The 17938-nt window shown below is 36.5% G+C and overlaps 1 protein-coding gene across 3 annotated transcripts in view; it reads left to right on the forward strand.

The window, feature by feature from the left end:
* Window positions 1–17938, forward strand: part of LGR5 (leucine rich repeat containing G protein-coupled receptor 5) — a 74084-nt gene that overhangs the window by 41252 nt on the left and 14894 nt on the right. For all 3 annotated transcript variants that reach the window (XM_083365940.1, XM_083365941.1, XM_083365942.1), the window contains exons 5-11: window positions 5113–5328; window positions 8610–8681; window positions 10249–10317; window positions 14029–14100; window positions 15963–16034; window positions 16130–16198; window positions 16673–16744. In XM_083365940.1, the coding sequence (XP_083222066.1) occupies window positions 5113–5328; window positions 8610–8681; window positions 10249–10317; window positions 14029–14100; window positions 15963–16034; window positions 16130–16198; window positions 16673–16744 (642 nt within the window). The remainder of the gene's footprint in view (window positions 1–5112; window positions 5329–8609; window positions 8682–10248; window positions 10318–14028; window positions 14101–15962; window positions 16035–16129; window positions 16199–16672; window positions 16745–17938) is intronic.

A 17938-nucleotide genomic window follows, 5' to 3' on the forward strand; every position in this document is an offset into this window, starting at 1 on the left:
ACTTTAAGTTTCAGAGCAGATTGTGTTACCTCCGATACTTGAAGCAAAACACCCAAGTTTTCAGTGCTCTGCCTTGGACAGATTAGTTGTTTACCCAGACCCTTCTCTAGATCAGAGGGAGAGTGCTCTTGCAATTAAACTAAAAAACAGTGCTTGAAAGGTAGAAATATATGGGTTTCTATGTGACATGTTCTTTATCATTCTACTTTGTAGCAGAAAGCTATCTGCTTGAATGGTTATCTAGTCCAAGTACAGTTTTAAATTGCAGAGCTGTGAGAAGGGAGCACTTTCAGCAACTTTGGCAGCTAAGGCATACTGTTTTCCAATATAGCTGGATGTCCATTATATATCTTTCTGAGGAGGCAGACTCAGTTGTTAATCAATGAAACTCTGGAGAGCAACTCGGAGTAATGCTTACAGGTTAGTTAAATGGATGGCCAGTAGGAAAGTGTAGAAATTAGCCCAACTCACCTCAAAGGGCTATTGTGGGGAAAATATGCGGAGGAAGATGTTTTGGTTATGTTTGCTGCCTTGAGTTATTTGTAAAAATAATAAAGATTGGATACAAATAAATAAAAAAGAGGGGAAGATACAACAAAATCAGATTTGCAAGAGTCTGTCATTATAGCCAGTATCAATAAAGTAGTCTTATAATCTAGCCTAGTGATATGCTGGAACAAGTTCACGCAAGATGCAGACATTCCTTAGTTTATTATCTAATCTTAGATTATAAAATTGATTTTTCATAATTCAATCCATGCTATAGATTATGCCATTATTATTTTTCCCAAATATATTGTGTGGACTATGTCCATGTTCATTGTATCTTTTATCAGCAACAACCCTGAAATTATAAAAGAAAGAATGGCAAGATCTAGGTCACATACAAGGCAGTTTTTAATCTTGCTGGAGGAAGAAAAACATGTGAACTGATTAAAGAAGAAAACAAAACAAAATCAAAAAAAGCTTTAATCAGTGTAACTGTCAAGCTAATGCAACTCTAAAATCCTTGGTTTACACAGAAACATCACACAGACAAGAAATTTATTTCTGACTAAACACAAGGAACTCCACATTTTCTTTTTAAGTATATTTTATTTGAAAGCACAGCACAAAATATATTCCTTTATTTGAAAGGAAAGATTCAGGCTGGATATTTCTAAACATTTCCAGCTTTTCCAATTTGTTGACAAAATGTGAATTATTTTGGAGCTGTGTCCCTGTGGCTTGTCATGTCAGTTATTATATTGAAAAATTAGTTAAAAATGCTTTGACACTGAACTTTATGAATTTGTTCCAACTGACCTTGTCTCAGTTATTTGCCATTCTAGCACATGGTTATTTGCCTTGTGCAATGCTAAAAAAACTGTAGCAAAAGACCTAGCATTTATGTGCTTACGAATAAAGAATCTGCTTTAAGTAAAGAAATCAACATGCTTGTCTCAAAGTCCATTTTCTCTCAAATAGTTTGCTTTCTGCAGAATTCCTCATAAAATGCTTGCATGTATTTGTTACTTTTTAATTCAGTGAAATGAACATTTAAACATATTTGTAAATTATCCTTTTCTCTGCACAGTTTAAGTTAATAAAATTAATCTACAAAGTTTCATAATTGTTATATCTAAACCAATATTGTGGCTATATTGTCAATCAGTCACTGTCTTCAAAACATTTCCACTCTTTTTATTGTTACTTTTCTTTGGTTTTCTTTAATTTTTTTATTTTGAAGTAAAGAAACATGAAGTTTAGTTTCTCTATTTTTAATTGGTTCATTTTCGGCTTTGTTTACCCTTTAATTCAAACTACAATGATTATTGCTAACAATAATAGCATTACAATTATTGTTCATAAAATAGGCTTTTGGTTGAGCATCACCTTTAGTTTTCATGAAATTGTCTGACCGCCGGCGCCGGAGACAGCCTTCCCGGGCTGCCCGCGGCTCAGCTGAGTGATTTTCGCCCGAAACAGCGTCGATCAGCTGTTCGGGCGAATTTGAAGCCCCCTCCTCGGGAGAAGAGGAGGGGGTGAGCCCCCAGGTAGGGGTCGAGTTCTCCAGGGCCGCCTGAGCTTTGAGCTTGGGCGGCTGAAGGATTGAGCTCCCCCGTAGCCTGGGCTGCTCCCAGCTGGCCAGCGTCTCTGCTCCGGATTTTATGGAGCAGAGCCAGGCGTCTGTGACCATCCCTGCCTGAAGGAAAGACTATGAAAGGAAAAGAGCAGGCAGAGCGGTACAAGAGGGAAAGATGAAGAGGATTGTTTTGTTTTACTCTCGAGCTTGATGGACTTTTTCTAAAACTTAAAGTGAAAGTGCGTCACAACTGTAAGTAAAAGATGGCGGCTAAACCTCCTCCTAGAACTTTTCGGAGTGCTGGAAATTCTCCGGTGCAACAACATTCATTATTGCAGACGCTGCATTCTTCTGATGTATTGACATTGAAGGATCTTGAAAAGCATACCCAGTTAATTTTGGAATCAATGGGTGTTAAATTTCTACAGATGGAGGAGAAATTGCAGAAATTGGAGGAGAGAATGGAAGAGAGGATGGAACAGAGATTTAGAGAGATGAAGGTAGACATTTTGATTTCAGTGCATAAAGTAGCTAAATGTGTGGAAGATCTGGATGAAAAAGTGGAAGATTTGACTCAAAAGAATGCTATATTAGAAGCAAAAGTATTGGAAATTGAAGATTTAAAAGACAAATTGGATAGTGAACTGAGTCTGGCTCAATTTTACCAGATGCAGTTTGCTGTTAGAATTAGAGGTTTAAAAGAGAATACTAAGGAAGATCTAAAGCAGCTGGTCTCAGAGGCTTTTGAGGTGGTATTGAACCAGCCAGCATCTGAAATAAAACAAGGCATGGACAAAGTGTTTCGTGTGAACTCGTGGATTGCTAAACAGAGAAAGCTGCCTAGAGATGTGGTGGTTTATTTCCTAAAAAGGGAAATTAGAGATGAAGTTATACAAGCCGCCTATGATACTAAAGTTGTGATTGCTGATCAAGAAGTTCTGGTTTTAAAAGAAATTCCTCCAAAGATTTTAAAGAGAAGGAAGGACTTTATATTTCTTGTGCAAGAGCTCAAGCAACGAGATATAAGGTTCAGATGGGAGATCCCACTTGGCTTGAGCCTGACGTATGAAGGCAAAAGGTATTGTTTGGTTACTGTGAAGCAAGCGCGTGATTTTTACAACAATGTTTTAAAAGCAACCCCATCAATACTTTCGGAAGTTGCAGAGGGATCTGGAGAAGGAGAATATCAAGAGGATGAAGATGGACAAACAGATGAGAAGGGTGTAGGAGGAGATCAAGCCACAACTCTTTTGGATGACCCTAGAGAACAGAGGGTGACGCATGCTGCTTTAAAACGTTCAAAAAAGATTAAAAAATAAGACTAGCAGAAATTTATGGAACTTTCATAACGTACTTACAGTTAAGCAGTGGAACTAATGGACTAAATTTACTACATATTTACAGTTAAGCAGTGGAACTAATGGACTAAATTTACTACAGAGGAAATGGAAGAAAGTTTTATGGGCTAATGTGGGTTAATTTGTGTAAGAATTATCTATTATAGACTATTTTGGTTAGAGATTGATTAGGATAATAGGGATAGGTGTTTGTGGTGTCTAAATGAGAATTTGTTTAGAAAATAGAGAATTGTGGAAGAATGTAGATAGTGGAGGAAGGTTTGTTTTTTTTTAACATGAATGACGCTAGTTTTCTTTTTATCTTAGTTTTCTATATATATTTGATATTATTAAGGATTGGTTTATTTTATATAAGCTAGAGAGTGATGGATTTTAGAGTTTATAGTTGTTAGTATATGATTGTTTATGATTGTTTTTTTAGATATATACCTTGTATTTAGCTCTGGGAAGTCAAGGGGGGGGAAGGGGGGAGGGGGGGAAGCAGGGGGGAAGGAGGGAGGGAGGGGGGGGCAAGGGGGGGAGGGAGAGGGGGAGGGGGGGAGGTAGGGGGGGAGGAGGGCAGGGGAAGGGGGGTTTTTTAAAGGAAAACTGTATTTTAAAACTTTTCAATAAAAAAAAAGAAAGAAATTGTCTGACCATTATATTCACTTGGCCTAAATGGGCTATAATGCCAGTACAGGATTGGAATTCCTGATCATGTCTTTATCCTGTATAATTTTTTTTTGTAAATAATGGTAGCAAAAGATGCTAAAATTTGAACGAAAAGGCCATGGGACCTGTACACAACCATGCCAAATTCTAGGTTTCCATTCTGTTAAAGTGTTTGTGTCATTTGCTTCTTACCGTACTGAGAGGTTACAGCTCCTTTGATGGCTGAATTCTGCAAAAGAATATGTATAGTCAAGTCTTTGTGCTATACATTTCTTTTAAATCTTGTAGAATTCTGAAGCAACATGATATTAACTTCTTCTAATGGCATAATCCTCAGATGGTTTAATGTTAGATGATATATTAGCAAGCAAGCATCAATTACGGTAACATATAATATAAGAAAGCTATGCTATCCACAATTATAAAGGTAAAGGTAAAGGTTCCCCTGCACATGCGTGCTAGTCGTTTCCAACTCTAGGGGCCGGTGCTCATCTCTGTTTCAAAGCCGAAGAGCCAGCGCTTGTCCGAGGATGTCTCCGTGGTCATGTGGCCGGCTTGACTAGACGCCAAAGGCGCACGGAACGCTGTTACCTTCCCACCGTAGTGGTCCCTATTTTTCTACTTGCATTTTTACGTGCTTTCGAACTGCTAGGTTGGCAGAAATCCACAATTATACACCATATTAAACCAAAAATATGTTTGTGGTTTATCATGTCATGTGAAGCCAGCCTTTGGTTTGATTTATGGATTAGACTATTATGTGCATTCAACGAGTTATAGTTTATGAATGAATCATGGTTGAACAACCCATGACCTAATACAATGAATTACCAGATCTACAGTATACAATAGAGTGAGAATGACCACAGAATTAAAAAGAAGTTACAGAAACAGAAATTGAAATTAGACTATGTAAAAAAAAAGTTTCAGTAGAACTGATTATAATTAAGATATTTTTATAAAATGCAGAAAATACTACTTTTGTCTTTCTAAGTCCATCTATTTTTAATGACATTTTATGTTTATGTTTTCTCTTAGACGGCTTGATGCTAACCATATTAGCTTCGTACCTCCCAACTGTTTCAATGGCTTGGTGTCACTCAGATACCTGTGGCTAGATGATAACTCTTTGACTGAAATTCCAGTGCAAGCTTTTAGAAGTTTGCCAGCACTGCAAGCAATGACTCTTGCACTCAACAAAATCTACTACATCCCAGATTATGCTTTTGGAAATCTCTCCAACTTAGTAGTGCTGTAAGTTTCTATTTGACTTTAGACATAAAATTTAATTAATTTTCAAGAACTTCAGCTACTGACTTCATGAAAGTATGTGTTTAATATAAACCTAGTTCTTTTAGTAGAGCAGCAAATATTTAAGTCCAAAACCTAGTTAATGAAGCCAATTGAATGCTAATATGAGGTAAAAAAAATCCTGAAGCTGAAAATGCTGAGGTTTATCTTTGTATTCTATTTTTGTATATTTTATTTTGGCAATATGTTTATTAAAAAAAAAGCTTTCTTGCAGTTTAATCCTGAGATTAGTTGCATTAGAAAGTAAATATTTTGGGGTACAGTAGTTTTGCCATTTTTCTACCTTATTTCAAAATAATTGTACCCTACCAAAAAGTTAACGTAAATGTGGAGAATGGAAGAATTCCAACTGTTAAATGTATTGAAATTGATGTGATCCTCCCACTCCCCAAGATAGTTAGGTTGGGTTGCTGCATTGGCTTGGGTCAGGGATATTAACATTTTTTTAGTGGACTGTCCTGTCTGCATATTAAAAAAAAGTGAGAATGGGAGAAAAGTTAAAATGAATTAGTTAAAATGAAAATATATTAAGTATAGTAACCATGATTTCGCTCCATGTATTTAAAGATTTACCCTTCTGTTGCATAAACATTTATAATTTTACAGCAGTTCTACTTTACTGGCAGAAAGGGGGATATACATAAATTGTAAAACTAAGTAGAAACTTAAAATATTGAAGAAATGTGAGGATTATTATAAGAATCAAGTATGGTATTGAAGACTTTTTACGTTTAAGTTACTTGTAATCTCTGCACACCAGGGTTAGGTAGTATTTCATCATGCTGCCTGAATCTACATGCATTGGATCTGCGGTACATAGTCTTGTATAGAAATCAAAGTTCATTCATTCATTCATTCATTCATTCATTCAATTTCTATAACTGCAGTTCAAAAACTATATTACAATTAAAACAATAACATTTTAAAACAGTGCAAAACATTCAAAATCAATATTCATAGCAGCTTAGATACTTGGCCGGTTAGCAATATGGAGCACTTCATACATTCAGTACCCCAGGCTTGGGAACACAGCCAGGTTTTTAGAGCCACACAAAAGACTAACAAGATTGGGGCAATTCTAATCTCTGATGGGAGGATGTTCTACAGAGCAGGAGTCACTGCAGAAAAGCCTGTCTTGTAGTTCCCACCAGCTGACACTCTTTAACTGATGAGATTTGCAGCATACCTATTCTGCTAGATCGATTTGGACGTGTAGAGAGTCATGGGAAAAAATGTGATCCCCAGGTAACCCCTCAGGTAACCTAAGCCATGTAGGGCTTTAAAAGGTATCAACCAACATCTTGAATTGCACCCAGAAAGAAATCAATAGCCAATGCAGCTCACACAGAAGTAGGGTTACTTGTGCTGTATATCTAGCACATTGACTATCCATGCAGCTGCATTCTACGCCAGCTGAAGTTTTCAAATGCTCTTCAGAGGCTGCCCCATATAAAATGTATTGTAATGATCTAAACAAGAGATTACAATGGTACGAATTACTGTGGATAAGGCCTCCTGATCAAAGAATGGATGCAACTGACATACCACCTGAAGGAGCACAAAGGCTCCTCTAGCCAAGGCTGCCACTTGTTCTTCAAGCAGGAGCTGAGAGTTTAGACGGACTCCCAGCTTGTGTACCCGGTTTCGGAGGTAGTACAACTCCATCTGGAACTAAAGATAGAAGAACCTTGTCTCTGGAGGATCCAAATATTGACAGCCACTCTATCTTGCTAAGGTTAATATAAAGGGACTCAGGGTGATATGTGTGATAAGACATGATTCTGATTTCATATCTCACATTGGTTCAAAAATACAAAAATAGATTCTTATAAGTAATAGGATCCCTTATGTGATACTTTCTTTAAAACGTTCTCATTTGAGGTGTAGGATATAAGAAATATTTTTAAAAGTAAATGTATAAAGAAATATTTGTTATTTAATAACGGTATTTCCAGGTGGTTCACATTCAGGCACTTGGTGATCCCCATAGCCAGATATTTAGTTATTTGTTCTTCACTCAGTTAACAAGAGTAACATGCAAAATAATCAATGATAATGTCTGGTCTCCTTTGCTGTCAACCTCCTATATGATACGCCATTTCTAAGGTAGCTAACTGGAGGGAAGTGTCCTGGTGGTCTTTGTTTCATTGGCTTTTAGTATGTTTCAAGGGACCATAACAAATCATACTTCTGAAATAAGTAATTTGGGGATGGATAAGGATAACACGTTTCTGTGGGGTAGCCACTTTGATTTGGGGGAGTGCTAAGTAGTTCTTATTACCATGAGAATGGCACTGGAAGAAATCTGAGCTTGTGGTAGAGTCATCCTTGCTAGTATAGACAAAAGGGTATTGGAAAAACTAAGAGTAATCGATAGGGGAAATTAATGCTAACGATGCTTTACAAGTTTGAGAGAAACAACCATACCTTGGAAAATATTCTAAAACCAGAGCCAAGGAAAGCAATGGCAAGCCATTTTTGTGTTGCTATTACTATTTGGACATGTGACTATAACATTTAGGCAGTTATGGGTGCTGATAAAACTTCAAGGTTGAAAAGCACTGTAAGGATGAGGATGAAGTTTCCATGAGTACATTTGAAGATTATAGAATGGCTATGCTAAAGCTGCAAAACAGTGCTATCATCACATTACGGATTTGTAGTAGAGTAATAGTATCTACAAGAGGAACTAATAAAAACTGTTTTCTTGAAGTGGTGATCAGCAAATAAAAACTCACATATTTTGGGCAAGTAGTATGATCAGATGATGAGCTAGAAAATATTTTACCTTGACAAACCTAAAAGAAATATTAAAGAACATTAAAGTGCATAGACAGGAAGATAGAGATTACTGAAATGTTACTATAGATAAGTAATGTAAGCATCTGTACACAGAATGGGATTTGGTCTTCACTGAAGAGCACCTAAATTAACTTTGAAAAGAGCAAGAAAGCATTTAATCATATGTTGAGGTGTAGGTAAGAAAAGAACATGAGCAATATAAGAAGAGAAGTCATGAAAATAGAACTTGTTTATTTAAGCAGATTAGGAGCCAAATGAAAATGCAAATAGATGAGCAATTGGTAGAATGTATTCTGTACTATCCAGATGTTTGTAAAATAACTTTCACAAATGATGGGAAAGTAGGGGTAACTATTAAATGTTTTCCTTTGTTCCTTTTCTATACATAATTTTTTCCTCATATTCTGAATGGTCTGCTTCAGGCATCTCCATAACAATAGAATCAACTTCTTGGGAAAGAAATGCTTCAACGGCCTCCATAGCCTAGAGACTTTGTGAGTATGCCTTTTCCAGTGTTTCCACTGACATTCTGCAAAACATTTTTTAAAAAAGCCTAAATAAAGATTTAGAAAAGTTCCTAATATTGACTCTATTGTTAAATTCTTAAAGATGCAATCCAACCCACGCTTAAATGGAAGCCAATTTTTCTCATTTTATTTTCCTTTAATTTATAGGATTGCTTTGCTATGTATTAGCTTTTTTATTTTGTAGACAATGGGCATTTGAAAAAGCTAATGAATATGCACTAAGAGAATAATCAATATCTCTCTGTTGGTTAATTAAATTTTTGATCAATCTTTGAAAAATTTGGCCCAGATTAAACTATAGTTTTGTTCATATTTGCAAAAAACAAGTTTCACTTATGTAGTAAAAACATTTTTCTTATTTTTCCTTTAAGGTTAATTTAGTAAACTGACATGAACTTTAAGGATGATAGAGCATAACTTACTCTGATCAACTTAATCAAAAATAGAGATCTAAAGTTGAGGAGGGCAGATTTATCAAGGAGAACAAAATATTAAGTAAATGCAAATATCAATTATATTTATAAAAATTCATTAATGGCCATGGGTCCAATCTATTTGAGGAACCATGTCACCCCAATGAGACTGGCCCATCCAACCCATGATGGCAGAGGAGGCATACCATGAATCCTGTCAGCCAGTTTGGAACATCTTATCCCCTGAGATGAGACTGGTTCCCACCCTCCTAACGTTTTGTAAGAGCCTTAAGACCTCACTCTGTCAGATGTCTTGGACATCCAATGGGAAATCTTCATACTGGAGGTGGTTGATTAATTTAAATTCAACCGCCTTCCCTCTCCCGTGTGTCCAGCTCCCTTCTTTGCCAGCTTGTGTCCATAATTTTATCAGCTAATGTTTTTATCTGCTATGTTCTTACAATGGATGATATTAATGTTTTTCAGAGTTGTTGGGTACGAGATGTGTGGCAAATACATTTTATAAAAAAAGAAAGTTCTATAAATGTATAAATCTAAAAGTGTAGTACAAAACAGATAAGCTCTTTCAAATATGAAGATTTTGTTGTTAGTTGCGAAGTCACGTCTGACCCATCGCTACCCCATGAACAACGTTCCTCCAGGCCTTCCTGTCCTCTACCATCTTCTGGAGTTCATTTAGGTTCACGCCTACTGCTTCAGTGACTCCATCTAGCCACCTCATTCTCTGTCGTCCCCTTCTTCTTTTGCTTTCAATCTTTCCCAGCATTAGGCTCTTCTCCAGTGAGTCCTTCCTTTTCATTAGGTGGCCAAAGTATTTGAGTTTCAGCTTCAGGATCTGGCCTTCTAAAGAGCAGTCAGGGTTGATCTCCTCTAGGACTGACCGGTTTGATCGCTTTGCAGTCCAAGGGACTCGCAGGAGTCTTCTCCAGCACCAGAGTTCAAAGCCCTCAATTCTTTGGCGCTCAGCCTTTCATATGGTCCAACTTTCACAGCCATACATTAGAACTGGGAAAACAATGGGCTTGACTATTCACACTTTTGTTGGCAGGGTGATGTCTCTGGGTAGCATCTGACGAGTGCTGTTTTTTTTTCTAATTCAGAGATTTAAATTACAACCATCTAAATGAATTTCCCACTTCTATCAATATCCTCAGAAACCTGAAAGAACTGTGAGTACAGAATTGATCTTTAGCTCCTCAGTTTCCAGTGTTCATTTTGATTCATTTAAGTCCTGACATATTTATTATTGCAGTTCTACAGTAAAAATCACTGCCTATTTTTCAGAATATACATTTTATTTCAGCTTTTGTAGATAGTTTTTTAAATTGGTAATTCTAGTTGTCTGAAATGAAAATGCAGGGATAAATTATAAAAAAGCAACATACTTCCCTTCGTCCAGTGCGCTCCCACAGAGAGGGCCTCCTTAGGGTGCCGTCGGTCAAAGAGTGTCGACTGGCGGCCCCCAGGGGGAGGGCGTTCTCTGTGGGCGTGCCAGATCTTTGGAACCGTTTACCGGTGGAGCTCCGGACGGCTCCCGACCTTCGCTCCTTCCGACGTGACCTAAAAACATATTTATTTGAACAAGCCGGCCTGGTCTGATGGGTTTAGGGGTATTTTAACGCTTTGTATTAATCTATTGAATTGGGCTGTTGTATTTAATATTTCTTTTAATTTTTATATATTGTATTTTATTGTATTGCCCTGTACACCGCCCTGAGTCCTACGGGAGAAGGGCGGTATAAAAATTAAATTAAATAAATAAATAAAATAAATAAATACTCTGATACATTGAGGCTATCTGTAATAGTGGAATATTTGCTTAATGTCCTAGTACAATTTTAGAATTGTAATGCAATATCCTTACAAATATTAAATTAGATTATTGTTAAATATTAAAGTCTTGAAATAAGTGCATTAAATAATATAAGTAGATTAAACAGTAAAAACATCATTTCTAGAGAAATTTACATTGTTAAACATATTTGTTTCTCTGTTATGGTTTGTAGTTTGAAAGATAAATTATATTTTGCCAACCGAATCTGCTTTCTAATATCTGGGGATGGCCAAATTGGTTCCCCTACCTCTTCTTCCCCATGTCATTACTTACAATATACACCAAAATGTCCTGCTAAATGTAGTGGGCAATAGAGCAGGGTTCCTTTTTTCTATCGAGAGCAGGGGAAGAGTAAACATAGTATTTCCATTAGCCCACCGTGTTTTCCCAAAAGTAAGACACTCTATTATTTTCTTTTGAGCTCTGAAGTAAGCACAGTGTTTTACTTTCAGGGAGGGCTTACTTTTTGCTGCTACCAGCACCAGTAGGTCGTGAGCGCATGGGGGGTGGGGTGGGAACTGTGCATGGGTTGGAGAAGCAACACAATGGCAAGAGCATGGTGGCGGACCAGTTGCTTCCCTCCCCCTACCAGACACATGCCGAAATCGCGCAGAGTAAGGTTGCCGTGCCTGCCCCTGGCCAGATGCCATCACCTCCCTCAAGCGTTTTCTTACTAACCTGCCTTTCAGCTGCATTCTGCTTCTCTGTTCGCTTCTCAGCCTTCACCCCAGACTTTCTATCTTCTCGTGAGATCTCAAGTTAGAAAGTCTGATTGAACTTTTTTTTTACTGGTAGTCCCACAAATACATGGCAAAGGCTGAAAAGCAAACAGAGAAATGGAATGCAGCTGAAATGCAGGTTAGTAAAAAAATGCTTGGGGGGGTGAGGGTATCTGCGCGGTGGCGGACAGGATGCTGAGGTGGGGGCCAGCAGGCTGACCAAAGCGGCAGGTGGAGCGTTAGAGGCTCGGGGAGGGAGGGTACTGAAGTGAACGGTCGGGCCATTGGCAAGAGCAACACGGTTCAGCGGAAAGCGGCCTCGGAACAAGTTGGGCAAGTAAGGAAAGAAATCCTCACTTCCCCCAGGAATTGCCTTCCTTTACTTATCTGACTCCCAGCCCCATGCCATTTCTCCTTCGCGATCCACCACTGCTGCATGCAGGGAAACAAAGTTTTGGGGGCGGGCGGGGGGGAAGGATCAATCAATTCCAACTTCTTGCAAAAAAACCCACAAATCTCGCAAAGTTGGGCACCAAAACTGGCCATTGGCTGCCTCGCGCGTCATGCCCAATGCTGCGCCCATGGGGCCACAGAACAAGCTGGGCAGAGGAAGGGAACCAGTATAATGGCACGTGGCTCAGAAGGGGAGAGGATCTGCCAGGCCTCATGGTAACAGCATTGGGTGCGACACATGAGGCAACAAACGACCGCGGATGGTAGCAAATGGCTGCATTGCACCAAAAACAGCCATTTGCCAACACCTGCCCAATGCTGCAGGTGGCGGTAAGGAACCAGTATACTGGTACCGTGGGTCAGATCCCCCCCTTCCCCATTGGCTTCGCCTCATCACAGGCAGGCTGTCCGTGCAGGCCCTTGAGTAGGGCTTACTTTTGGGAGACAGCTTATATTAGACCCACTCTCCCCCAAAAAGCAGCTGGGGCTTACTTTGGGGGTCAGGTTTACTTTCAGGGAAACACGACAGTTGTGTGTGACTGGCAATGCTTACAAAATCTCTGCTATGCAAGGGCCTGAGTTTGAGATTGTTGAAATAATGTTGTCCAAGTTTTTTTCATTCACACAGAATCTGTTAAGGGGGAAAAGTTTAAATAGCTATACACTTCCACATAAATACATATATAGGGAGAAATGCATATTTGTGAGGTTAGAAAGAAAAAGCAAGAAAGATGGTAAATTTGTCTAGGTGAAAAAGATATCTTGGGTAAAACTTGATTTTTTTTAATATTGTCAAAATCAATAGGAAATGAATAGGAAACTGATATAAATGGAATTAAAATAAATAAAAATAAATAATAATAGCATTTTAAAAATATGTATAGGTTTCTGCAAATGCTGACAGCCTTGTACTGTTTCATTGTTCATTTTCACTTTGTTTTCCTACAAATACATTGTTTCTTAGGCAATCAATTTCCAGAGACAGACATTATATAGTCACTAATAGCAGTCCAAACAATGAAAAAAGTTTAGTGAACCATGCAATATTTCAATTAAAACTTGAGTGACTTCATTTGTACCTCAGTGGAAAAACAAATATTTCCCATGCAATCATTGTTATTTTTGTTAAAACTTTAGTCCTTCTTTTGTTCTAGTTCTAGATTGTTATGCAAGTAAATAATATACTTCAGTTAATTTGGAAATAATTTGCTTACTTCTTAAATGACAATATTTACATTATCATTTAACAAAACTCTCATATGGGAATGTTATGAAAAACCATATGCCTTGAGACTTGTACATCTGTTCATATACATTAATGTACTTGGAAGTGTTATTATTTGGTTTGATTGTGGTTATTGGGGAGAAGTAATAATGCTGCAAGTAAATTAATTTTTGCATATTATATGAAACATTTGAAAAAATGATAATATTGCTAAAAATTACTTTTATTAATCTAAGCATTCATTTACTGATCTTGTCAATTGGCAGCATCTGATTGGGCTGGGAAACTAAGCAGAGTTGGGCCTGTTTAGAACTTGGAGGAAATACATCCTGGAATACCAGAGTTTCAAGTGTACCGGAGTATATTGAAAGTAAAATGAAAACAAAAACTATTTACAAAGATGCAGTGCTTTTTTTGTAAAAGAAAAAGGTGCCGGAACTCACACATGTTATACAACCCACCTTGCCTACCCTACAAGGTTTCATCCAAAAAAGGTGCCGGAACTCCATTCTGAGCGTTCTATGAGAAAAAAAGCCCTGTAAAGATAACCTAATTTATTTAGAATAACTTTGTCTTTGGGTAACTCTAAACAATTTTTTGTTTCTATATATTGTGGGCATGTACTCTATTTCTGTTATTTCCTATCTAGCGGATTTCATAATAACAACATTAGGTCAATACCTGAACAGGCATTTATGGGCAACCCATCACTTACAGCAATGTAAGTTATAAAAGTTTACTTTTTTTAGAAACTTTTATTTCTTTTTCTATTAACTACTTTATTTCATTATAGATTAATTTTTTTAATATTTTAAATGATATGTTGTTTCTCAAATATTATTAAATTCTACCTTCCTTTATATATGCTGTATTGAATCTTTAATATGAATCTACTCATTGGTGCCATCTGCCATTTTCTAGTTTCCATATTCCTTAGTTTGATAAGCCATTCTGTACTCGTCTTACCACATTGCCAGCTGAGGTAACAATTACATTTGTTCCAGCGAGGCCTAATGAGCATAAGTTTTCTGTTCTAACCATTGGCATGTATCTATGTAATACTCCTTTACACTGAACTTAATTTTGAATGCAAATGCTTATAAAAATTCCTGATATAACTGTAACATATTTCATTTTACTAAGCTAGAATGTGCATAAACTTTTTGGTCCCCAGAATACATTTTTTTACTGGCTGTTTTGTTATGTTAGTATATTACAGAAAGAACTGATTATTTGGATTCACTCAAATTAGTGTTCAGCATAGTCAACTTTGTGGATAATCAATGCTGCAGAAGCCACTTATGTTTTTTTACATTTATATGAAGCTACTATATAAAGTCATTCAAATTCTGGGTAAAAATGTTATCTATTTCATAGACAGTTATACTTCTTGCCTCTATTTTCTATTCCCCTGGAGGCAAGAGAAATCCTTAAAGGATGCCTAACAATAGATGGGGAAAAATAAAACTTAACCTAGATTAAGATTTTGGACCTGAAGATTAAGAGAGATGTTTGCTCAGTTTTATTTTTAAAAATGATTTAGTATCTATAATTTGGGAAGCAAATAGTTCTGGAGATAGGCATTCAGTAAAAAGATTGCCAGCAAGGTCATAAATCCTTTTATGAAAATATCCAGTAAATTGCATCAGAATTTCAAGAATTAAATCTTACAGTGTTAAATTCATTTTCTTCACAGCCATTTTTATGATAATCCTTGTGCTGGACCAGTATATAATCAGCTGGTCCATTATTATAGCTAGCTTAGGAATTAAGAACTGTGTTAGAGTATTTAGCATTTACAGGGTTAATGTTGTATCATTGAGAGAACTGTATGTAAGAACTTTTAGCATTTACAGGGTTAAACACCGGTTCCTTAAGAGATGGCTTCTGGGAAATGTAGTCTAGTTGTTAGTCCTAAATCTTATCTAGTCAGTGGGAGAAGTTTCAAAGTTTATTGCAGGACATCCTGGCTACATGCCAGGTTGCAAAGCCTGTTGTTTTAATGAACCATGCTGCATACATCGATCAGCATCTGTAACAATGCTTAGCAGTGCTTAGCTGAGATGGAGAAAATCACTCCCTTTTTATTCTACAAGAATGAACAAATATGTAACATGAATATGTTTTCACGACCAGATGTCTTTACTGCAAAATGTAAGTCTTTGCTTAAAATTCCTGGACAATAAATATTTGTTTTACAATTATTTTCGTTGAGTTAAACTGTCTGGAATCTAGAACTACAAAGCATTTTAGTTCTGGGAGCCAGAACAGTAAAAAGGGAGTGGTTTTCTATTCCCCTGGAGGCAAGAGAAATCCTTAAAGGATGCCTAACAATAGATTGGAAAAAATAAAATTTAACCTAGATTAAGATTTTGGACCTGAACATTAAGAGAGATGTTTGCTCGTGTTTATTTTTAAAAAATGATTTAGTATCTATAATTTGAGAAGTAAATAGTCCTGGAGATAGGCATTCAGTAAAAAGATTGCCGGTAAGGTCATAAATCTTTTTATGAGAATATCCAGTAAATTGCATCAGAATTTCAAGAATTAAATCTTACAGTGTTAAATTCATTTTCTTCACAGCCATTTTTATGATAATCCTATCCAGATTGTGGGAAAGTCTGCTTTTCACCATTTACCTGAACTCAGAACCCTGTATGTATTTATACCTTTAAAAGCACATGAGCTCCAAACAAAAATTCTTTCACTCCTTAAACCATAACATTAATATGTTGTGTTTGTAATTATAGAACATTAAATGGTGTTTCAGAGATGACAGAATTTCCTGATTTGACTGGGACTACAAGCCTGGAAAGCTTGTAAGTATTGGATCTATAGTTTGCAGTTATTTTAGATGTCCAGTTTCTTTAAAGGAACTGTCCTTCAATCAGTAATTTATTTGTAGCCCAGTGTACAAAATCATTAATCCTAATTTTGTGATGGATTTGAATTAGCTTACGATCTAATGTATATATGCTTATTGAGCTGTTAAGCTTTTTGGCTGGCTGACTTACTCACTGATTGCATAGTGGAGAATCAGGTGAATCTATAGGTTCCTGATATGATTTTCTTTTATCACTCAGCCTTATCCTTGTAGTAATCCTCTTAAATGTATGCACATAATATTGATTACAGATTCGGATATGCTGTTCTTCAACAGTGAGAGAATTAACACTTCTTAATTCTTAATTCTTATGAATTAGACTAATAGCACCAAATAGGACTTCAGATTAATCTGCTATGGACTATTGCTATTGTAATTATTAACTATTTGAAATTTCTTATCTTAATAGGATCCTTACAGGAGCTCAGATCACAACTCTTCCAGAATCAATTTGTGAGCATCTCCCTAATCTCCAAATACTGTAAGTATAGTAGAAAGAGGATGTTAAATCATGCCACTGATTCAGAGAATACATAGAATATTGATTACAGGGAGGTTTACAACTCTCTAAATGATAAATCATCAATAGTATAATGACTTCTTAGAAAGGGAAATCTGGGTTGAAATTAGCCATACATTTACTATATTAATTTGAATAAAGAATCTAGAAACAATGCTCCCTAACTTTGTACTGTCCAGATGTGTATTGGTATTGGGAAAGACCTTATAAAATGGGGGGAAGAGGTGCTGCCTAGGGAACAGACAGATAAGAGATAGCATAGGCTACAGCTGGAGAGTGGACAGGGACTCACTCAAGTTTCTCAGTCAGCAGGAAAATTATACTTTCAGACTTGCAAGATTCTGTTAATGTATCTTTACAATGAAGTAGAACTAGCTTAGCTTGTCCTGCCTTCTATGTGATCTGCCTAATAAGCCTGACAAGATGTGACACATCATAACTCTTAGAAATTCCCAGGAAACTTTACCCATTTGGATGGTGTTATTTTAGGGTGACATGCTTTTAAAAATCAAGTTAATATTATAGGGTAGAAGAAAATATTACTAGAATTGGATAAGTCTGGTAGATCAAGATAAACAATACTGTAAACAGATCAGAACTGATTTATAAGTGTTTTAAGGGGAAAATTTTAAGAATGTGTACAATCATAATTTTAACCAGTTATTTACATTTCTTCCTATATTTCAAATTATTTTTAAAAGTCATCAGTTTTTGGAAAGCACCCTGGATGACAGGAATATCCTATTTTCTTCACCTTATATCAAATTCAGACTTCAAAATCTTTCTACAGGACAGGATGTTTTACTGAAATATGTTTTCTTTACATGTTAATACATATTTACACTGAAACAGAGTACACACTATGTTCTTACTTAGATATGCTATTAAGGAGTCTACATTTGCAACATAATGTTCTGTAACGTTTTTTCTCTCTTACATTTTTTCAGTTTGAACATTGAATAGTAGCTCTGAGAAAGCTCTTTTCTTATAATGATTAACCAGTATATTGTTGCAACTTTCAAGAACTCTATGGAAGTAGTTTAATCACTATCAAAAATAATTCTGTCTCATTCTTTGTGAATCAGCCAACTATATTTTCCGTATACCATTACATCATGATGAATGTATCTGGTACTAGTCTGCTCAGTGAACATT

Source organism: Vipera ursinii, assembly GCF_947247035.1.
Source record: "Vipera ursinii genome assembly, chromosome: 6".
NCBI lineage: Eukaryota > Metazoa > Chordata > Lepidosauria > Squamata > Viperidae > Vipera > Vipera ursinii.